The sequence below is a fragment of the Amphiura filiformis genome, chromosome 19 (genome assembly GCF_039555335.1).
Source record: "Amphiura filiformis chromosome 19, Afil_fr2py, whole genome shotgun sequence".
Classification (NCBI taxonomy): Eukaryota; Metazoa; Echinodermata; class Ophiuroidea; order Amphilepidida; family Amphiuridae; genus Amphiura; species Amphiura filiformis.
Window position 1 is genome coordinate 17,345,245 of NC_092646.1, and position 24,652 is coordinate 17,369,896.

General features: G+C 38.5%; 2 protein-coding genes across 2 annotated transcripts in view; both read left to right on the forward strand.

Moving 5' to 3' along the window:
• Positions 1–24,652, forward strand: part of LOC140141007 (uncharacterized) — a 49,738-nt gene that overhangs the window by 3,768 nt on the left and 21,318 nt on the right. The gene's annotated exons all lie outside the window — the stretch shown is intronic.
• Positions 462–13,772, forward strand: LOC140141594 (uncharacterized). Its single transcript, XM_072163506.1, has 5 exons — positions 462–503; positions 766–954; positions 1,851–1,994; positions 5,493–5,610; positions 12,147–13,772. Exons 1-5 carry the CDS (start codon positions 462–464, stop codon positions 12,293–12,295), a joined length of 642 nt encoding a protein of 213 aa, XP_072019607.1. The 3' UTR covers positions 12,296–13,772.

Genomic DNA, 24,652 nt, shown 5'->3' on the forward strand with positions numbered 1-24,652 from the left:
TCCTGACGAAAGCTTGACAGTTCTAAACCGACGGCGAACCCGCTAAAAAAACCCACTAATTGTTATGAATTCCCGTCGTAAAGCCCGTCCCACAATTTTCTTTATTCAGCCCATTATACACGTTCAATTTTATTGGGCAGTTTCAAAGACCTAACAGTGCTTCAAATTTGAAAAATGCCAAAATGCTGGGAAATAACCGGTAAGAAATTATCGAGTTTATGTTTATATTGATCAATTCGTGAAGCAGTTTATTGTTGTACCATATATCTCTGAATAATCAGTTTAAAGTCATATTGTAACATTTGCAGAAGAGGAGGCCTCGACATTTTTCTGGTTTTCACACGATTGTAATGTACTTTAGTAAACAAAGATATCCTGCAAAAATCAAAACTTTATGTGCCGTACTTTTGTCAAAATCCGAGATTCTGAAAACCTTCTTAATGAGACGGTTTATTATGACGATGGAAATATCATTCGAACACGTATGCGATGTTCATAACACAGTACGTACACGGGACTGTTATATACACACACATTAAAGAATCGTACCGTATTACGACCGCAGGAGTAACACGCATTGGCGTTAGTAGTAAATTCAAATTTTCTTTGCTTTACCTCACTTGTTCGGCTCAAAGGTAGAATGGCACATATCTGTAATATTTTATGTAAAAGAAATACTAATCTATTTTCATAGAAATGTTACAATAATGGCTTTAAATTTCGCTGCTGACAAAACTAATTTTCGTTCTTTCTTCTTATTCTCAGAATGTGATGATGTACTTGATACTAAGCATCATCACATGTATTGTGTGCGGACATCTGGTGATCTATGGAAGTATTAACGCTGTACGTGAACAACATTATTACTACGGCCGGCCAGTGCAGTGTTACCCGTGGCCCGGATTTGACTACGATTACGATAATGATTACTATGACGAGTGCAAATATGGTCCGGTATGTTGCTTTTTTAAATCGAAATCAATTAGCAATTTAAAGCAATTTTCAAATATTTACATACCCTATTAAAGCAATATATCGTGCGATTTCCATTATGTTTATATATTATGTGCAATAAAATCTTTGCCCCCCCCCCCCTTGGAACATGCAAAATTTGTGGGATCCCAATTTGCAAACCGTACATTTTTGCCCAGCCCCTTACCTTGTCATTACCTAGGTCCTGTTTTGCTATCCGATCTTTCTTCTGGCAACAAACTGCATATTTGTTGCTCTAGCTCAGATATCCTTTGACCAATGTTGACCTAACTTGGTCACAACACTCATTGACCACGACCATACACATCACCTGACTTTTAGTAGGTTAAAGGTCACAGAGCCTGGATCAAATAGGCCAAAAATGCGATTTCAGCTAAAAACGCTTCTTCTCCTACATATAACATTCTACAATGACGTCACTTGCACATAAGCATCGGTTATATCCAGTGCCCATAGGGTGTAAAAAGAATTGGGGTCAAAGGTGCACATATGCATCGGCTGTACCCAGTACAAATAGCTTGTACACAGAATTAAGGTCATTAAGGGGGTAAAATCTTACAATTGCATTATCTGGACATCTGTTAGAGGTGTGGGGCTCAAACTCAGCGACAACAAACCTCATGACCAGGGGAAACATTTGCAGGGGCTAGGTCAAAGGTCATGCAGAGGTCAAATCTTAGAATTGCATTTTCTGGACATTATGTAAGATGTGCGGGACTCAAACTCGGTGATAACAAACCTCATGACCAGGGGAATATTTTTGGAACATTTGGCAGGGGTCACAACACCAAAACGCCCCAGCTAGGTTTGTGGCCTATGACCACCATTTGCCAGTAGTTCATTGTCTATGATTTCAGAGTGGACGAATAGCAGTGGATGTCATGATAGTACTATTAGCCTTTGTGCAACTCGTTCTTACCATCGTGTCTTTGGGTTTCACATGTTATGGGACGTGTATGTGCTGTTACAGCTGCTGTCGCCCCTCACCACCACCAGCTGTGGTAAGTGGTTAAGTTATGTGTACACATATGTATTAGGAAATGTGACTCGTTCTTACAAATAATGATATTTTGCTATATGAATTAACTGTGAGGATGGGATCTTCTCTGGTTTGCTGCTATAATTATTCAGTAGGTGAATCAAGTAGGGAATTATGGCATTTTGTATGATCTGGATTCAAGTGTGATGCAGATCTGTTTGGAGTATAAATCGTCGGGTGCATCACATACTGGTCTATCTTGAATTTTTGACTTTTTTGAGAAAATTGGTATATAGTTCATTTTTACGGAGCTCTTCCAATACAACAAATTACAGACCTCAATTTTTCCTAGATAATTAGTTATAAAATGTTTAATTTAAACTATCTATGATTTTTTCAAAATACGTATTTTCACATACTGATCTATCTCGAAAAAAACACGCATTTCTAGAAAATCGCAATTGAAAATCTTCGTATTAAGTTGACCTTTCTATAATTTAATTAGACTATGGATTTTCATGAAAGTGGTTTTAAATTAAAGCATATACTTAGATTTATTTAAGTGGAATCTTTACTTATATTTACGTATGTAATATTGCTTAAAACTGCACTTAAGTTGTAGTTCTGTATGTGAAATCGTTAATTCCCGATATCGTATTGAAAGTGCATTACATATTGGTCTATCTCGAGATAGACCAGTATGTGATGCGTCTAAAGTCATATCATTGTTCGCGAAATCGAGATAGCCCCCAAGATAGACCAGTATGAAACACACTTTAAATACGATATCGGGAAATTAGCTATTTCACATACAGAACTACAACTTTAGTGTAGTTTTAAGCAATACTGCATACATAAATATAATTCAAGATTCCACTTAAATAAATTTGTTAAGTATACACCAATCCGAGAAGCGTTTACTGTATTTGGCCCTCTATTGACGGCAACACAGATGTACCAGAGCGGGAGATTTAATTCGTAATTCAATACTCATGATTGTGTATTGAATATCACTGTTGTGTACAATTCCCGGGTACAATTCTGTATAGCACACAATAAATAATGGATGGAACCCCCGACCTCGGGACACCGCAGTTTTACATCGGGGACACCGCAGTAATGGCGAAGTCGGATAGGTGTATATGCTTTAATTTAAAACCACTTTCATTAAAATCCATAGTCTAATTAAATTATAGAAAGGTTAACTTCATACGAAGATTTTCAATTGCGATTTTCTCGAAATGCGTGTTTTTCGAGATAGACCAGTATGTGATGCGTCCGACGAAATGATCCTAGTCCAGATATGTTGAGATACATTTTGCTTTTAGTGATTGAAATAGTTTTTCTGATCCTGATATACTTTATTCGATGTACAATTTTTGACAACAATCGATTATGTCGAAAATCTGTGACAAAAATGCAAAAAAGCTAAAAATTACCCTGGATCAGTTCTCTAGAGACCCCCATTGTCGGTTGATCAGTTCTGAAGACCCCCTTTTGTGACCGGCCAATCAGTTCCCTATACTAAATTTTTGCAGGGGATCAGTTCCCTAGACCTCGAGTTCAAAACTGGCGATGACACACCCCTACCAACAAAATGTAAGTGCCCCCAGCAAATGAAACCACAATAATTGTACCACTGTCTGAGGAGGGATGTGCCCCCCGTTCGTTGGAAAAAAAATACACAATAGGCGCCAAATTAAGCCGTTTGGTGGACACGTTTTGCACTATTATTGTGTAAAATGTGTAAAAATTTAATTAATATTCTATATGAAATCCCAACTGAAGCCGTTTGCAGTTCAATTCTAGTGGCGTGTTTGGATTTTTTTTCATACTGTTTGAAGTGAAAGTTGCCCAAGAAAGTTGATACATACTCGCTTCATTGCGCGCGAAGCGCTCAAAAAAATTAGCATTATTTGGCTGATTGGGGGGGACATTTGATATTGCGCCCCATCTCAAACTGTGGAGGGACATGTCGCCCTGTCCCCACCCCCGGGATTGACGCCCATGGTTACTCGACCCGGCAGGTTGGTCGGCAATAATACCCGAGAAGAAAGCTTAATTTACTAACTACGACATCTACTCAACTGTTTTTGGCAAGCATCGATATCATAGATTATCAAGATCAAAGCCATATTGTAACATTTGCTGAGAAGGACGCCCGTAATATTTTTCAAAATTCTGATTTTGGTAGTTTTCTCAAAATCCGAGATTTTGAATAAAATGCAGGAACCGTCGTTCAATTATTACGATGGAAATATTAGTCGCACGCGTACACGATGTTCATAACACAGTCGTACATGCCGTGCGGGACGGATATACACATCAAAGGATCGTTCCGTAACACAACCGACGGAGTGACACGCCGTTGGAGACACTGCGCGGGTAGTAAATTCCAAATTTCATTGCTTTACCTCAGTTGCTCGGCTCAAAATTAAAAGAGGACATATCTGATAATAAAAGTTAACATTATGGAAACGAAACGCTAATCTATTTGTATAATAAAGTAAAAATATGGCTTTAAAATGATATTTCATGATTGATTAAAAAACGTCCACATATTTTCCATGTCATTAGGATGGTTTTCTGTGGTTCGCCAATTCGCTAAAAAGTCACCATCTTGTCTTCACTTCCGCGTTACGTGTTGGGAATAGTTTTCTTGTCAATTTTGCGATAATTAAAGACCAGAAAAGTGCCAACTAGTATTTGGATTGCAGTTTAGAATGTGGAAAATAGGATTGTACCATTCCAGATTTATATTTGAAACATTGATTAAAAAGTGCAGTAGTGTGGGTTCCAAAAACCCTGCATTGTCACGTGTATATGTGACGTGTCATGACAAAAGGAGACACTTGGGCAGGATCGTAAATGGAGAAATAGGCAAAAATCTGCCCGGGGTGATTTTTCCACAATTTGGGTTTGTTGCGAATTTGTGATGTTATTAATGTTTAAAATATTGTCTGATAGTTTCAGACTGGCATCTTGTGTTTTTTGAGACATATTTCTAGGTAATTCCTACTCTAAACATTGTCCATAATATTGTTAAAGGCCGATATCTCAATTTCCAATTTTATAATATCATAACTTACGAACTCAATATCTTCGCTTAGGAATGTCCGATTTCATTGGGGAAAACGGCATTGTGGAGCAAAATATCTCTATATTTAAGATATGTAAAAACCTCAAAATTGATAACCTGCCCAAAAGTGTCTCCTTTTGACATGACGTCACATATGTTCTGAGACCAGATATATCGACCTTCCAATATTGGAGATTGTCAGTCTGAGCAACTTCGGACTATTACAGAAGTACCTCAGCGCTTTACAATAATACATAAAAATTACAAACAATAACAAATCACTTAGAAGAGGTGGGTCTTAGGATTACTGAAGCGGGATGACGAATATTTTCTTCACTTTCCTTTAATTTACTTTTTACTTTATCTTAATCACTTCCACCGTATGTTAATAACACATTTTACCACTGCATTCTTTAATGTTATTTATTTATATCTTCAAAGATGCAATACACAGCTCAAGATGGAACATGTCAACTGGTATCTGTTAGTGGTTACAATGCACCGTCTGGATATCAACCAGTTAGCCTTATGATGGTACAGCAGGCTCCTGCAGGACAAGGTAAGAAATAGTCGAATAAGAAAAGGTGTCTGCAAATGGGCTATTCCAAGTCAAATTAAAGTTACAGATTTCAAATGGAATAGCCCGAATTGCACATTTAGAGCAAAATGATGAAAAAGTAACGTGATAAGTTATCCGCTAAGACTTTTTAGAAAACTTAAAGTAACACATTTTGTTTGACACAAGTGGTCCCATTTACACTGTCACACATCGTGGTGTTCGGTCACATTGGCTCATAGAGCATGTTTTTGTGAGCCAGCTCTGTAAACATGCTCATTGGTCTAATTAATTAGCTGAAATTACACAAAGTACATGATTATTTAGTTGCTTCAATTATCGATATCAAATTGATACGAAATTTCGTCACACTGATATGAACTTTTTCCTTAGACTTGCTACGGTACCGTATCCTTGTTCACCAATCCGCCACCCTGCAAGTTCGTTAACTTAATTGATCATACAATTAATTAGCATCAAATTGAAATAAAAGAATTAAGCTTTAAGGGGGTACTACACCCCTGGCCAACTTTGTGCCTATTTTTGCATTTTTCTCAAAAATTATAACGCATTGGTGACAAGTAAAATATGTATATTATAGGGGCAAGGTCTACAACTACTGCGCTGAAAATTCAGCAACTCAAGGCAAGTAGTTATTGAATTATTGATCAAATAGTGGTTTTCCCTCATTTTTGACTGTAACTCCACAACTGCTGTCTGTGCTGAAATAGAATTTTCAGTGCAGTAGTTGTAGTCCTTGCCCCTATAATATACATATCTTACTGTCATCAATGCGCTATAATTTTGAGATAAATGCAAAAATAGGCACAAAATTGTGCAGGGGTGTAGTACCCCCTTAAAACAAGACTAGGCTAATATGAAGGGATATAGGTATTCATCTTCATTTTGAAAATATCATTATCATTAGTAGTATACGCGTCTGTAGGGACGTGTTTCAAGGTCACACGAGCTCATGAATATTAATGAGGGGGTGTGGCTAATTAGCATATATGAATATTCATGAGGGGCGTGGCTAATTAGCATATATGAATATTAATGAGGTGGGCGTGGCTAGTCGTTCAAAAAATTTCAAAAAAATTTCGAAAAAAATTTGAAAAAAAATTTCGAAAAAAAATTTTGAAAAAAAAAAAAAAAAAAAAAAAAAAAATTTAAAAATAAAAATTTCAAAAAAAAAATGAAAAAAAAAATTTTGAAAAAAATTCAAAAAAAAAATTATAAAAATAAAAAATACAAAATTTTGAAAAAAAATTTGAAGAAAAAAAACAATTTTGAAAATATTTTGAAAAAAAGAATCATGAGGACGCGGCTAATTGCCAGATGGATATGAATGAGCGAATGTAAATAAAAATACCGGCATTTTGAACCGAGAAGTTGATATTTTACCAGCGTTCATATTTAAAACTGGGCAGCACGTCTTGTATTTGAAGTTGACCGAAAACACTCTGCGGGTCCACTTTTGAAATCACTTCATTGGCTGCCAATACGCCAAAGGATCATTTTCAAATTACTTTTGCTTGTATATAAATGTCTTCATAACCAAGGACCAACATATTTGTCAAATTGCTTATCATTGTATGTTCCTAAGAGACAACTCCGATCTTGCGATGATTATCTTCGTCTTGACTATCCCATGACTAGAGTCTTAGCTGGTGATAGAACTTTTACAGTTTTTGCATCAAAAGAATGGAATAAGCTACCTGTCTATATTAGACAATCTTCATCAACAAATGCATTCAAAAAGCGCTTAAAACTTATTTGTTCCCATAACATGTTCTTATTGATATTGTAATTTGTATTATTTTTAAGATGCACCTTCAAAATGTAGTTTTAAGTTGTAGTATTAAGGTATTTTAATTTGTAAGCGCTCTGAGCCTTATGGAAATGGCGCAAATGCTCTATGTATTGTATTGTATAGGGACGTATTTATGGATGTTAATATTTAGGGACGGTGATATGAGTCGATGAGCATTGAAATGAGCGAATGAGCATTGAAATGAGCGAATGAGCATTGAAATGAGCAAATGAGCAGGAAAATGAGCAAATGAGCATCGAAATGAGCAAATGAGCATCGAAATGAGCAGGGAAATGAGCAAATGAGCAGGAGAATGAGCAAATGAGCAGTGGAATGAGCAAATGAGCAGCGAAATGAGCACTATGAGCAAGGAAATGAGCAAATGAGCAGTGCAATGAGCAGCGAAATGAGCAAATGAGCAGCGAAATGTGCAAATGAGCAGGAAAATGAGCATGGAAATGAGTCAATGAGCACGTAAAATGAAATAAACAAACGTAAGATTCTATCTTTTTAAATTTTTATTAGCAACTTCCAGAAAAGTGCGGTCGATTAACGCGCTTTAGTCATCGCTTTCCATCTCGACATCCTCTTCGTCCTGTTGGAAAAGCCCGGCGAATTGAGATCGATGTTTAGCCAACGTTATTTTTACCGCTTTGCCTACGTCCATGCCTTTATCCGTCTTCTCTTCGAGATCGATCACGATATCCTGACGAGTTTCGTCATATTTCAAATGGACGTTATGTGCCAAAAATGTCCCGTAGCTGTCAAAAAAATCACATTTAACGGCCCATGCGGTTTTCATATTGGCCTTTTCTTCAGCCAGGTCTGCAGCCATACCTTCGTTGACGTACTTTTCGTATTTTTGGGCCCTCATCTCGCGAGTAGCTACTCGGGCCCGTTTAAGCCATTCTCGATACGTGGCATTATCCTCCAACTCCACGTCGCTATCTTCTCCTGATGCCGCGCTTCCCCGCTCGGAATCATCCGGCTCCGAAATTTCGGGTTCGGAATCGTCCGTCTCGGAGCGTTCCTCCTCTTCGCCGTGCATCGTTTTCATGTGTCTCCTCAAGTTGAATGATATTCATATATGCATGAGCTCATGTATATTCGCGAGCTAGCTCATGCATATATGAATATTAATGATGGGGGCGTGGCTAAATAGCATATCTGAATATTAATGAGGAGGCATTTCCGGTTGACCTTTTCAAAATGGCGCTATATCCGGTTGACCTTTGACCCGGACAGTACCTTGTGCCCTTTGATGAGCAAGTGAGCAGTGAAATGAGCGAATGAGCGGCGAAATGAGCGAATGAGCGGCGAAATGAGCGAATGAGCAGCGAAATGAGCAAATGAGCAGGCAAATGAGCAGGGAATTGAGCAAATGAGCAGGGAAATGAGTCAAAGAGCAGTAAAATGAGCAAATGAGCAGTGAAATGAGCAAATGAGCAGCGAAATGAGTCAATGAGCAGGTTATAAAAATGCCTGTTTCACCCCGTTCTTGTCATTTGGAGATCAGCTCTCGAGGAGTCGACGCATGGCTTCTATTTCAGCGTTCAAAACCCACCCTTGTCACGCGTGCGACAAACGTTTCGTTCGATCATTCAACTTGAGGAGACACATGAAAACGATGCACGGCGAAGAGGAGGAACGCTCTGAGACGGACGATTCCGAACCCGAAATTTCGGAGCCGGATGATTCCGAGCGGGAAGCGCGGCATCAGGAGAAGATAGCGACGTGGAGTTGGAGGATAATGCCACGTATCGAGAATGGCTTAAACGGGCCCGAGTAGCTACTCGCGAGATGAGGGCCCAAAAATACGAAAAGTACGTCAACGAAGGTATGGCTGCAGACCTGGCTGAAGAAAAGGCCAATATGAAAACCGCATGGGCCGTTAAACGTGATTTTTTTGACAGCTACGGGACATTTTTGGCACATAACGTCCATTTGAAATATGACGAAACTCATCAGGATATCGTGATCGATCTCGAAGAGAAGACGGATAAAGGCACGGACGTAGGCAAAGCGGTAAAAATAACGTTGGCTAAACATCGATCTCAATTCGCCGGGCTTTTCCAACAGGACGAAGAGGATGTCGAGATGGAAAGCGATGACTAAAGCGCGTTAATCGACCGCACTTTTCTGGAAGTTGCTAATAAAAATTTAAAAGATAGAATCTTACGTTTGTTTATTTCATTTTACGTGCTCATTGACTCATTTCCATGCTCATTTTCCTGCTCATTTGCACATTTCGCTGCTCATTTGCTCATTTCGCTGCTCATTGCACTGCTCATTTGCTCATTTCCTTGCTCATAGTGCTCATTTCGCTGCTCATTTGCTCATTCCACTGCTCATTTGCTCATTCTCCTGCTCATTTGCTCATTTCCCTGCTCATTTCGATGCTCATTTGCTCATTTCGATGCTCATTTGCTCATTTTCCTGCTCATTTGCTCATTTCAATGCTCATTCGCTCATTTCAATGCTCATTCGCTCATTTCAATGCTCATCGACTCATATCACCGTCCCTAAATATTAACATCCATAAATACGTCCCTATACAATACAATACATAGAGCATTTGCGCCATTTCCATAAGGCTCAGAGCGCTTACAAATTAAAATACCTTAATACTACAACTTAAAACTACATTTTGAAGGTGCATCTTAAAAATAATACAAATTACAATATCAATAAGAACATGTTATGGGAACAAATAAGTTTTAAGCACTTTTTGGAATGCATTTGTTGATGAAGATTGTCTAATATAGACAGGTAGCTTATTCCATTCTTTTGATGCAAAACTGTAAAAGTTCTATCACCAGCTAAGACTCTAGTCATGGGATAGTCAAGACGAAGATAATCATCGCAAGATCGGAGTTGTCTCTTAGGAACATACAATGATAAGCAATTTGACAAATATGTTGGTCCTTGGTTATGAAGACATTTATATACAAGCAAAAGTAATTTGAAAATGATCCTTTGGCGTATTGGCAGCCAATGAAGTGATTTCAAAAGTGGACCCGCAGAGTGTTTTCGGTCAACTTCAAATACAAGACGTGCTGCCCAGTTTTAAATATGAACGCTGGTAAAATATCAACTTCTCGGTTCAAAATGCCGGTATTTTATTTACATTCGCTCATTCATATCCATCTGGCAATTAGCCGCGTCCTCATGATTCTTTTTTTCAAAATATTTTCAAAATTGTTTTTTTCTTCAAATTTTTTTTTTTTAAATTTTTTTTTTTTTTTCAATTTTTTTATAATTTTTTTTTTTGAATTTTTTTTTTTTTTTAAATTTTTTTTTTTTTTAATTTTTTTTTTGAAATTTTTTTTTTCAAAATTTTTTTCAAAATTTTATTTTTTTTTTTTTTCAAAATTTTTTTTTCGAAATTTTTTTTCAAAATTTTTTTTCGAAATTTTTTTGAAATTTTTTTGAACGACTAGCCACGCCCACCTCATTAATATTCATATATGCTAATTAGCCACGCCCCTCATGAATATTCATATATGCTAATTAGCCACACCCCCTCATTAATATTCATGAGCTCGTGTGACCTTGAAACACGTCCCTACAGACGCGTATACTACTATCATTTCAATGATCTAAATCTAATATTTTCCATTCTTATTCAGTTGATGTGACTTGCAAAGAATTCAGGCAATTTGATTGGTTTTCGGGTGTGATAATATCACTCAATAGTGGATAGTGATATAAGATAGTTCGCGCATCGCCACACAACGGCACCTCAATGATCACGCGATACTGCGTTCGCGTAATACACCAATTAAGAACGCGATTCAGTGGCTTAGGATTAGGATTGGGTCACAAAGGACAGTGGCGACGGAAAGGGAGGCTATGCGGGCATCTGCCCATAAGCCCCATCCCACTCAAAGGAAATGGCTTTGTCCCTTGTTTGCCCTCCGCACATCGTCATCATCCCTATATCTTCGTGTTAAAAATTGCCGTGATAGTACAGCGAATCCTCTCGTTTTTTAACAGCTACGCATCGCGATTTTGTTCAGGCTAAGCATACCATGACTATCATATGAGATACCACAGCGTTTCTATATTCTACACATTATTACGATTTGTGCATGCTCAAGTACCCCCATATGATGTTTCTATTACAAGAAAAAAATTTGTTTTCAGGTAAAAGCAGGGTTTTGTTTCCAGTACACTCACCATGCTCACTCGAAAAGCAGTACACTAATTAGCGGGGCCTTGCAGCTTGCTGTAGATATCTTTTACTGCAGTTTTAATGTAAAACATTTGGAATCCAATGTAAAAATTTAGATATATTTAATTTTGAGAATGACAATTATACTTTATAGGTATAAAGGAACGCGTTTAGCCCATTTAGTTAAGTTCCAGGTGCACGACCTATAACACAATGCATATGTAAACTTCCTTTATCTGTGTCAATAATAGAATATTGATTTCAACGGAGTATTGAGCTGTATGGAAAAAAATATTTATAATACAGGGTGTTGACACTGTGCTCCGTCCAAAGAAAAATTCACCAAAAACTTTTTTTGATCTTTTCAATTCCCCTCTTCCCCGACTTCACTAGGCTGACTTGGGTCCTGGTGGATCGGTATTTAGTGATAGGGTTTACATGTATATCAGGATAGTGAGTACTAAATGATATTTTGTTTATTTCCGTTATTACATTCTGTACATTATCACTGTAAAATTAACTCATATTTTCAATGATCTTACCGAAATGCAGTCGTTTCACCAAGTATGAACGTCGTGCAAGCACCGCAAGCACAACCGGTTTTCACACCAGCCCCTGCGAATGCCGAAAGTACGCCGTTAACTACAACCGACGAGAAACAAGTGACATCGGGCACCGGTAAATACCAGAGGATGGTTTAAGTACTACCCAACACCCCACTGGTTTAACCCTATTGAAAGAAAATAATTATTGCATTGCAAGTTGACACCTGCAATTTTTTCATTCGTATTTTTCCTGAAAAGGACCAATTGTACGCACACCACCTTTTATAGAGGCATGAGCTTCGATTGTTAACTGCCTGTACAAAATAATGATTTATCTGGTGTTGATGATGCGCTTAAATTTGAATTTGGATAGTTATGTTTAATAAACATAACTATCCAAATTCAAATTCAAATTTAAGCACATTGTTTATTAAAAACAACTCTGTCAATATGCTGGTCGATTTAACATTTTATGTTATCTACAGAAGGTGTGAATTATCCTTTATATTACACATCGGTTTTGTTCTAAAATCGACCAAGTAATAAAGACACCCCCCAACACACACACATTTTAAAATAACATCAATGGAATTTAAAAAGTCAAGTGGCAATTGAAACTCTTGTAATAACAATTTTACAGTGCATGATGGGAAGTACTTAAATAATCCACTGGCGCTCCACAACATGAAGTGGCGGTATTTTACGGCCAAACTGCGTCTGACTACAGAAACAGTTTAATGACATGATCATATAATAGACGTATGCCTATTATACAATACATCTGCGCTTTATCATTTAACTCTTTCGTTAAAGTTTCAAGCCTCTCTACGGTGGCTCTAAAGGGTCTCGACGGATTGACTAATTAACCAGATAAGCTACGAGTTATACGACTTCTTCGACGACATCGCGAGTTGTCCGTTGATTATTCGAATGTGTCGTGTTTTATTTATGGCTCGTCATTGTCAACTCGTCATGCTGTCAGCCTCTATGTATGTGACCTTTCCGGGGGACTGGAAGTTTTAAAAAAGCAACAAAAAAATCACTGTTACAAAGTGATTCAAAAGTCTGCAATACAGCTGTATATGTAAACTAGATGCAATATATCATATCACTGAAATTATCAGTTCCTACAGTTCATACCCGTACGCAGGATTACATTTGGGGTTTGCTGATTTTGAAAAGGTAGACTCTTCCATGGGGGGGGCGATTTTGTGAAAAGTGGGTTAAAATTTGGACCTTTTTTGTCCAAAAAACGTTAAAACCTGATTTTTTTTTCTCGGTACGCTCGCAAAATCTGAAATTTTGGGACTTTTTGTATACTTTTCCAAATGGGGGGTGCGTCGCACCCCTACGTACGGACCTCCTACAGTTACTGTTACCTTAGATTCAACCCAAAACAAAAACACGCTTAGCGTGAATAAAAATATGCCACGTTTATTGAGGTGTCAAGTTTCAGAATCGTTGCGCTCACAGAAAGGAATCATTCTCATAGTTTGCTTATCAAACTACTAACACAGAGCTCTCGGTCTGTCTGTGGGTCTGTGCATATCTCTGTCTTTACTCTAGGGGAGTGAGTTGGCAGAAATATGGCTAAGTGGGTTATAAGGTCAGGAGAGTGAAAACTATTTATGCAGGACTTACTTCTAATGTTCAACTGCAGTAGTAGTGGAAAGTGGAAACATGATACCTCTGGCAGTCACTGGAGAAAGAGTTCAAGTAACACATGCATGCACCGTAATGTCTACCCAGAATTCATTGCTGCACATTATTTTTGAATTTCAAACTTTGTCCGAATGGTCTGCAAATGGGTACAGATTTGTCATTTCTGTCTGTTGGTAAGGGTATGGAAGTGGTTGTGTAAGCCTACCCATAATGCAATGTGAAGTGGTTGTTTACCCATAATGCAATTTGTAAAGTTGCTCCAATCGGGTTGTAACTCGGGGATAGACACTCCGGGAGTATAAAACCGCAAAGGTCATCTAAGGTCAAAGGTCAGGTCAAATTTAAAGTTCCTCTGATCGGGCTTTAACTCGGGTAAAATAATCCCTACCAAACTGCAAAGGTCATCCGAGGTCAAAGGTCAGGTCAAATTTGAAGCTACTCCAATTTGGCTGTAACTCGGGAGAAATGATCATCCTCAACACTCGGGGAGTCTAAAACCGCAAAGGTCATCCGATGTCAATGATCAGGTCAAATTTGAAGTTGTTCCAATTGGGCTGTAACTTGCGGAAAATAATCCCTGACTCCCGGAGAGTATAAACCCGCAAAGGTCATCCCAGGTCAAAGGTCAAGTCAAAGTCTAATTTTAAGTTGCTCTGATCAACAAAGCTCATCACCAGGGAACAGTTTGGAACATTTAGCAGGAGTCGTGTCAAAGGTCAAGGGTCCACCTCCCCCAACTTAATTTACGGTCTATCAGTAGACTATCACCAGGATGTGGCTCTATCAAACTACTAACACAGAGCTCTCGGTCTGTCTGTGGGTCTGTGCATATCTCTGTCTTTACTCTAGGGGAGTGAGTTGGCAGAAATATGGCTAAGTGGGTTATAAGGTCAGGAGAGTGAAAACTATTTATGCAGGACTTACTTCTAATGTTCAACTGCAGTAGTAGTGGAAACATGATACCTCTGGCAGTCACTAGAGAAAGAGTTCAAGTAACACATGCATGCACCGTAATGTCTACCCAGAATTCATTGCTGCACATTATTTTTGAATTTCAAACTTTGTCCGAATGGTCTGCAAATGGGTACAGATTTGTCATTTCTGTCTGTTGGTAAGGGTATGGAAGTGGTTGTGTCAGCCTACCCATAATGCAATGTGAAGTGGTTGTTTACCCATAATGCAATTTGTAAAGTTGCTCCAATCGGGTTGTAACTCGGGGATAGACACTCCGGGAGTATAAAACCGCAAAGGTCATCTAAGGTCAAAGGTCAGGTCAAATTTAAAGTTCCTCTGATCGGGCTTTAACTCGGCTAAAATAATCCCTACCAAACTGCAAAGGTCATCCGAGGTCAAAGGTCAGGTCAAATTTGAAGCTACTCCAATTTGGCTGTAACTCGGGAGAAATGATCATCCTCAACACTCGGGGAGTCTAAAACCGCAAAGGTCATCCGATGTCAATGATCAGGTCAAATTTGAAGTTTTTCCAATTGGGCTGTAACTTGCGGAAAATAATCCCTGACTCCCGGAGAGTATAAACCCGCAAAGGTCATCCCAGGTCAAAGGTCAAGTCAAAGTCTAATTTTAAGTTGCTCTGATCAACAAAGCTCATCACCAGGGAACAGTTTGGAACATTTAGCAGGAGTCGTGTCAAAGGTCAAGGGTCCACCTCCCCAACTTAATTTACGGTCTATCAGTAGACTATCACCAGGATGTGGCTCTAGTATCAAACTACTAACACAGAGCTCTCGGTCTGTGGGTCTGTGGGTCTGTGAATATCTCTGTCTTTACTCTAGGGGAGTGAGTTGGCAGAAATATGGCTAAGTGGGTTATAAGGTCAGGAGAGTGAAAACTATTTATGCAGGACTTACTTCTATGTTCAACTGCAGTAGTAGTGGAAAAACTGCAGTAGTAGTGGAAACATACCTCTGGCAGTCACTAGAGAAAGAGTTCAAGTAACACATGCATGCACCGTAATGTCTACCCAGAATTCATTGCTGCACATTATTTTTGAATTTCAAACTTTGTCCGAATGGTCTGCAAATGGTACAGATTTGTCATTTCTGTCTGTTGGTAAGGGTATGGAAGTGGTTGTGTAAGCCTACCCATAATGCAATGTGAAGCGGTTGTTTACCCATAATGCAATTTGTAAAGTTGCTCCAATCGGGTTGTAACTCGGGGATAGACACTCCGGGAGTATAAAACCGCAAAGGTAATCTAAGGTCAAAGGTCAGGTCAAATTTAAAGTTCCTCTGATCGAGCATTAACTCGGGTAAAATAATCCCTACCAAACTGCAAAGGTCATCCGAGGTCAAAGGTCAGGTCAAATGTGAAGCTACTCTAATTGGGGTGTAACTCGGGGAAAATGATCATCCTCAACACTCGGGGAGTCTAAAACCGCAAAGGTCATCCGATGTCAAAGATCAGGTCAAATTTGAAGTTGTTCCAATTGGGCTGTAACTTGCGGAAAATAATCCCTGACTCCCGGAGAGAATAAACCCGCAAAGGTCATCCCAGGTCACAGGTCAAGTCAAAGTCTAATTTTAAGTTGCTCTGATCAACAAAGCTCATCACCAGGGAACAGTTTGGAACATTTAGCAGGAGTCGTGTCAAAGGTCAAGGGTCCACCTCCCCCAACTTAATTTACAGTCTATCAGTAGACTATCACCAGGATGTGGCTCTAGTATTATATAGTACTGTAAGTTTGCAAGTTCTATGTACATGTAATTGACGACTTAAACTTGTTATATTTTTACACCAAATCTATATGCAATCAATTTAAAAGTAGTCTTTGTATATAGAAATAAAATGTTATCATGCTTATGTACTTGGTGTAGGAGGGAACAGATATGCCGTATAAAATATAACTTTCAGCTTGTACAAAAAGTATACTTCAATTCAGATTGTAATCGAAAAATATTACCACTCAAGTGAATTCTTACAGAAATGCAGAATAAAGAAAGAAACTGAGATCTTAAGCATTTTTTGGTTTGGCTAAATATAAAAAGCAATTGTCTCAAAGCTGGGCTGGGAAAAACTTATTTTTAAAGTTGTATTTTGTTACTTTTACAAAGCCTTTGTACATGATAATAATATCCCGTAATTAATAGTAATTGATATTTATTTGCCTGTAATAATAATGTATTTGTAATAGTTGATTTCGTTAAAATTTATAAACGTTTTGTCACTTTTTTCCCATTGGTGAGGAATTTCATTTTTGATCAGCAATCTAAATCACACTTAGAGACCAGTGCACTGAGTAGTGGGTTTGTCCGACAATAATACTGTCAATACAGCAGTGTAATATGTTTTGTTTTGATAGTTTAAATATCTTAACCCCCTAGACACTACTGGTCATAACAGCATTTTTGATTGGTTGATAACTTGAAATGCTCAACTTCAATAGCCAATAATGACTACGCTTTAAACTATTTATGGTCAAACTTGCATTTGCAGATGATCTTATTAATACCCTCCTTGATTGGTTCAAAATTGGACTCAATGTTCATTTTGGCCAATCGGCAGGTAGTTCTCATGGGGTTAATGTGTTTTCCAAAAATTAGAATGCATAAATCACGAATCAGTTTACATTTTAGCAATCTACTCACCAGAAGACAGTCAACAGTGTTCATCATTTTTTCAACTTATCCTAGCAATGCATGTCATTGGCTCAAATGCATTAATGCTCTGCGTGTTAGCCACGCGCTTCAACGGAAAAAGTTGAAGTTTTGAAATATTTTCTCAAAATATCAAGAGCTATCTTAACGGGTTAGGCCATTTTAAATCGACTTTCGAAAAGTTTTTTGATACATTCATTGATTTCTCAAAAAGTGAAAATCGCAGTTTAACAAATAACGGTTCAAATGAAAGCCATTATTGGGGGCTAATTGTTGTATCACTATGAAAGGCCTGACACCAATATAAACACTTATTTCGGTGACCCAAGTTCATGGTCATTTCTGCTCACGCACTTTTTACAGATGGCCTAGAATTTCATATTTCGGTTTCAGCGATTGCCCGAAAAAGGTGGTATGTTTTTGAAAAGCGTTTCCGCTTGGAATGTAGATAGTTGTTGTTGCTATTACTGTTCGCGATTTTAATTTATGCACTTTTTAGCCGACAATTTTCAATGCATTTTACATAATAGAAATGTCGCTGGCATAAATACCGATATTTTTAACAGTATCGTTTTTTTAAATCAAAATACCATCCAAAAGAGTTCCCAATACTTTTATGAAACCGTAGATACCAAATCGGACTGCAGGTGATGAACAGATTTTGAACTAGAATTAAAAGAACCAGCGTAGGCCTTCTCAAAATGTACTTTTTAAAATATCGAGTTGTTTAATTTTGGACTGCTTTTTCCTTGTTTTTATAACAAGAAAATGCTTTACATACCCCAAACTTCTCACATAGTCTTGGCTAAGTGTCCGTTACTGGTTGATATTATTAGAATTAAACGATTTTCATGATTAACTTACTTTTTACCGCAATGTTTTCCTCGCAATGTTCAAATATATCCCCAAAATGGCGTTGCTTTCTGTCTCACATTAATGACAAGGTTATCCCAAGATGTGTGAGAGTTTCTGACACTATATTCACGGGTATTCTATAGCTATTCAAACATATACAAATTTGGCTGGTTTGCGATAAGCTATACCATTTTCACCCTGATGTGGTAGACTGGAGCCTTCAGTTTTTCAACAACTACGCACGGTCATCGGGTTGTGCTGTTGGTGAATAAGGCAAAGTGACGGATTGTGGGTAAATAAAAGACGCCGTCATTAGAGGCCAGAAGGATTCAGGCTACTGATATGGCAGTGACATCAGCACTGTATGAATTTCATTACACTCCCTAGCGTTCGATCAAAGCGCTGGTGTACACTCGCACGCGCTTAAAGACACCGCATAGATGCGCGAGCGAAACAGCTGCTTCAACGCGTTGACGTCACTGCCACATCGGGGTGAAAACTGGTATAGGTCAGGCTTCCTCAAATAGGTTTGTTGAAGCGCCACATGAAATAAAGACTGAAAAGCGCCACTCAATGGCTGCGAAGCAGCTTTCGCGGTGCTTTAGCACTGCCGTGGGAGTCAGAGGGGTGCCCCCTGTGAAGTTAACGTGGTTTTTTTTTAAGTTGCGGTGCAATGACGCCATTTGGTGCAATATTTTGCACTATTTTAGCCTGTCTTTACACGGAGAACATGGGAATTTATTTATTTATTTATTTATTTATTTATTTATTTATTTTAAATCTAAACGGCGCCTCGCGCCACTCGGGAAGCCACGCTATTTGCGGACCCCTGGTATAGGTAATAGATGACTATGAAAACTTTCCGCATACCGAATATGGGTTTAGCCCATATTTAATTGCCTTTAGGCCCTATGATTTATTTTTAGAAAAGAAAGCCTAAGACTGGAGCCTAATCAATTGAGAAGGGAATGGATTTTGTCACAGTAATATCAAAATTAATATCGTCCATAACAAGAAGGAATGCATCACGATTTTTTGATATCCAGGTATAGTATTTTAATTGATTTACACTGAACATGAAGCTATAATATCTCTACTATATAGCTTCATGCATGGACATTTGCAGACCGACCTTCTCCATGTAGCGAGTACCACATTAGATTGTGTTTACAAGAAATATATAATAAGCGCCACTTCCACGAAATGTCATATATGCCAGCAACTTTGATGATAATATATTATCTACAACATCACACCTGTTTTTCAAGAACTCTCTTTATCTATTCACCTCAAAGAAAGGATTAGAATTATTATAATAGAATCCCTGACCTGATGCAACGCATTTTTAATGAGTTGCTGAGGGACTAGAAATCTTTTATGGTCGAATGAACAACGTATGACCACTACACAGGTCAATGGCCTTATTGTGTTCTGGCGGGTTATTTAAAAGCACGGTCCCTGAATTTTTCCAGACAAGGAACAATAGGAACAAATTGCCTGGCAATGGGGTCACATATAATCCCAGTCTATAGTGTGATCAGAACATTATAGGCAGGTAATCATTATAGTATAATCAGTACGAAAAGTCCAATGCGAATTTTAATGTATTTTAAAAAATTCAAAGAACCACTTTTTAGCGGGAATTTTTGCAAGTTACACAGCTGAAGTTGTAAAATGGTTGAAATACTACAATATTACGGCGTAAACAAGAATATGTTTGTTTGGTCTTTGTTCCTACAGCCACATCCCTTAAGAACTACTGAACCAATACTAGGCTTGGTTCACCTTTCTCGCGACCAAGATCTTAAAAACAGAACATTGCTTGAAGTCGAGGACATCATGGAATTAATGAGCTTCGTCCTCACTACAACTTACTTTCAGTTCAGAGACGCTATTTATAAGCACAAGTTCGGTGCCGCAATGGGATCACCGGTAAGCCCGATCGCGGTAAATATGTTCATGGAATGGTTAGAAAATCAGGCCATTCACACCGCCCCCTTAGATTGTAGACCACGCATGTGGAAAAGATATGTTGATGACATTCTGGAAATAGTGAAGGAGGGCACAACGGATAGTCTTACCGAGCACCTGAACAAAGTAGATCCCACAGCGAGCATAAAGTTTACGTATGAAACCGAGAAGGATGGGCAAATTCCATTCCTTGACACCTTGATCATCAGAAAACCAGACAATACTGTGAAATTGCTCGTCTATAGGAAACAAACGCACACAGATCAATATCTGTCCTTCTCTTCTCACCACCCCCTACACCACAAATAAGGTGTCATACGCACATTGCTAGACAGAGGTGAAAAGATCATCACCGAGGATGAGGACAAAATCGCAGAAGAGAATCACATCAAGAACGCGTTAGAAAGGTGCGGTTATCCTAAGTGGATAATAGAAACAGTTAAAACAGACAGAGCCAACAAAGTCAAAACTAAGCGAAACAAAAAAGACAACCCAAATGCGGAAAAGAGCAAAGGATGCGTAGTGATCCCATACATAGCCGGCGTATCGGAAAAGATAAGCCGTATCATGAAAATGCACAACATCTCGACCCCGGGGGGGGCACTCAACACAAATGACCATACGGGTATGCTCCCCCGGAAAGACCCCCTTTTGGGTTTCGCAGCTCCGAAAGACCCCCTATATTTGACCAAAATAAAGCTCCGAAAGACCCTTTATTTTGATAATTTCAGCTCTAAAAGACCCCAAAATTGCTCATTCCTCATATTTCTTGTTTTTTCAGGCGATTTTCAACCAAAAAGCCAAGAAAGACCCTTGATTTTGACTTTTCGCAGCTCCAAAAGACCCCATTTTACTTGTTCACAGCCCGGTTCGCAGCTCCGAAAGACCCCCTTTTACCGGTACGCCGTCAGCTCCCAAAGACCCACCACCTCAAAATTCCGGGGGAGCATACCCACCAAATATTTTTGATGTGCCCCCCCCGGGATCTCGACGGCCATGAAGCCCCATACTACCATCAAAAAGATGCTTGTTCACCCCAAGGACAAACAAGAAAAAGAAAGAACTGCCAATTGTGTTTATGAGATCCCGTGCAAAAGTTGTCCCCAAACATACATCGGTGAGACCAAAAGGCAATTTGGCGTCCGTATGAACGAGCATAAACGGGAAGCAGAGAAAGCGGGCCAGCTTAAATACACACGCTCCAAAAGAACGGAATCTCTTACGGAAATAAATAAATCCGCAATTACTGATCATGTGTCAAGAGAAAACCATATCATAGACTGGGACAGAGAAGAAAATCGCAGAGCAAGATGGGTGAAGGAAGCGATTTGGACTCGCAAAAGAGGGGACAAGACCATGAACAGAGACGAGGGCACGTTCTTTCTAAGTCACATCTTTGATCCTCTGCTCAAGACCACCGCTGGAGACAGGAGTAGGCCTACTACTTCCGGGAAAACCAAAACATCCGGTCAAGTTTCCCGCTACAAGCAGATGGATCAATAACATCATCAATGCTTTGAGAAAGCCAGAAGGTTTCTGGCGAAACTGTCAGCAGAAAAACGTAAGTTTTTCACTTGGTCTTGACAAATAAACTCTAAACACCTGATGAACCTCTTCAGTCACAATACTAGGCTTGTTTGTACTCATTTTAATGCATTTTTCATGCTGATTCCAAATATGGTTTTGAAAATTTACATTTCTGAAATTTTTTAATTTAATTTTTTTTTTGAAACATGTCGCCTGCAGTCGACACCCGCGTGAAGAGAGTTAATTTAGTATTCAGCTAATTTTTGCATGGTTTATGTACTGAATACAATACATGTCCACTATCAGCAGAAACCACTATCAGCAATCGTCTTCGTCAACCCTGCATGATGCACCATCATGATATACCTTTTATTGGACACAAAATGTCTGAAATGAAGCGTTGGCGTCATCGGGTAAACGTGATTCTGGAAAAAAGTAAAAATGAATTTATACTCCATTGCTGAGCGACGAGCGATTGGTATTTGACCAATGACATAGCGTGATTTTCCCAATGCAACAAAGAGCGCTCCACCTCATTGGCTAAAAACCATTCACTATCGCTTAGCGATGTTGTATAAATTCAGCTTAAGACAGCTTTAACCTTCCCAAAACTGTTACCACACAATTAGCAACAGCATTTATGACTAACGTTCAATCTAAAGTTCATAAAATGGACGAAGTGGATATTATCTTTCGCCAAGAACAGATTGATATTGGTATCATTAGTGAATACTTGTTCATGCCTGGACTATCCCCATGCCAAAAAAAACACATGGGGTTTCTTTTACTCCAAAGTAGAGAAGATTGGTGGTGGTGTGGCCATCTATGTTAAGAACGAGATCCCTCACCAACTCAAAATCAATCAGACTGATAAACGTACAAAGAAACTCATATCAAAAAGTCGTCAGCATTTGAAGCTCATAAAACCTCAAAATGGTGCCAGTTGCGTAATGAGGTGAAAAGGGAAACTGAGAAAACTAAAGTAAAGTATATACTGCGAACAGAGTGAGAAAGTTGCAACAGACTGAACTACGTAAATGGTATCAACAATTCAAGTGTATGCTTAATTCCAGCAATTCTGATCTTGACGTGCACATCCTAGAGTGGATAGGGCTAACTACAAAGCAATGGCTAAAGCCATTAAGGTGATAATGTAGGCTTTTTTTTAGAAATTATGAAATGCTTTGAGCATGTGCTGTATTAGGTTCATCTGGATTGTCAATTATAACTGTTTGCTGGGAATTCATACCATCAAATCCATTTCATCAACACTTCATCAGACTCAGCACTTCATCAGACTGGCAACCTTGCTTCTTCTTCTTTCCTGAAGTTGCTGTCGGTGGCGGCGCCAGAAGCTGGTCGATAATATTAGGTAAGAAATAGTTCCCTCATCTCTGTTCATGATGTTTCGCCCTCGTCGCCCGATCCAAATTGCCTCTCTAATCTGAGCATGTATTAAATACATTAACTGAGTAGGGTAAAGTACACCGATCAATATACCTTTTGTTTGGAACAAATCGGACATACGGTTTTCATATATCAATTTATATTTTCTTTGAATTCTAGTTGTTTTTGTTAATAATCAATATAGTTAATGAGCTAAAAGGAGTGGAAAGGCTCATTAATATGTAATTTTTGCCAATATTTTGCTAAAAATCAATGCATAAATGTTCAGGGTACTTTTATTTTGCATAGTTTTGCCCTGAAACTTGGTCAAAGTGTTTCTAATATGTTCTAATGTATTATATAGCGCATAAATGGGTCTTTGTGACCTATATATTGCAAAATTTTTCTGACTGCGAGGGGGAATCCTCGCGCGCACTCCACAGTGTGGCCCACAATAATTTTGTGAAAGTTTCAGCCCCCCCCAATCTTGAAAATCTTCCTACGACAAATAGTTTAAAATGCATTTCTTCATACAAAACGTTTCAAAAATGTTTTCATGGCCTTTTATACATGTATAGCCCAATATTTAAATGTTGCGAAAACCAAAACGCGGAAACATGTTTATAATGTAACGTTTTAAAAACGTAATTTGCTGGGTATGTCAGTTTCTCTATTTATGGCAGCGATTGCAAGTCATACACAACTTTAATACTATAAAATGCATTTCTAGAATAGCTGTCTACCACCCTTCTACCAATATATAAAATCCAGGCCACTACAACCAGAAGAAAATAATACACCACCGAGATGGCGTACTTGCAAATACCAAGCATTATACCAATTTAAAAGGTCATGAAGCTATCATTACATGCACAGTACGCGGTAAAGCGTAAACTTGACCTTTTTCCTAATTCAGAAAGCGAAAATGACATGTGACTCACCAGCCATGGTGTTTTTCCTTAGCGTGTTGCCAAACTCTCTATTTACCCACAAGTTGGGTTCTTTTTGACAATTTTGATTTAAGCTTGAGAGGGATAAAATCGAAAAGGTGTAACTGCGTTTGTTGAAATTAAATGGTTGTGGTCACCAGGAGAGTTAATTTAAACATATGCATAACTTAATGATGAAGTAAAAAAGGTAGCAATCTGGATGATCTGAAATCATCAAAGAGGGCGTAATTGGGACAAATGTTTTGGTAAAACCATGCTCTTCCCACCATCAAGCTCAATGTGGTATTCGTGAAGAATAGAGTAAGTGATGTCGTCATGAACATGTAAATATTGAAAATAATAATTATACCACACAGGCGTAGATTCAGTGGTGCAGCTAAATTCGGTTTCCGATTCAGCACACAAATACATTAGAAATACTTGACATGTAAATGTACATAAACAACGGAACGAGAAATACTGAATTGACGTATGTGTACACTTGGCACATATGCTTGCACGGTGTACGCCAAAGGAGACAGCGTTTCACAGCGTTTATTATTTAGGTA

Coding starts and splice junctions, on each gene's coding strand:
- LOC140141594 (XM_072163506.1), top strand. CDS start 462: ATGGAAATATCATTCGAACACGTATGCGATGTTCATAACACA. Junction 504..765: donor TATGCGATGTTCATAACACA/GTACGTACACGG, acceptor TCTTATTCTCAG/AATGTGATGATGTACTTGAT. Junction 5,611..12,146: donor GCAGGCTCCTGCAGGACAAG/GTAAGAAATAGT, acceptor ACCGAAATGCAG/TCGTTTCACCAAGTATGAAC.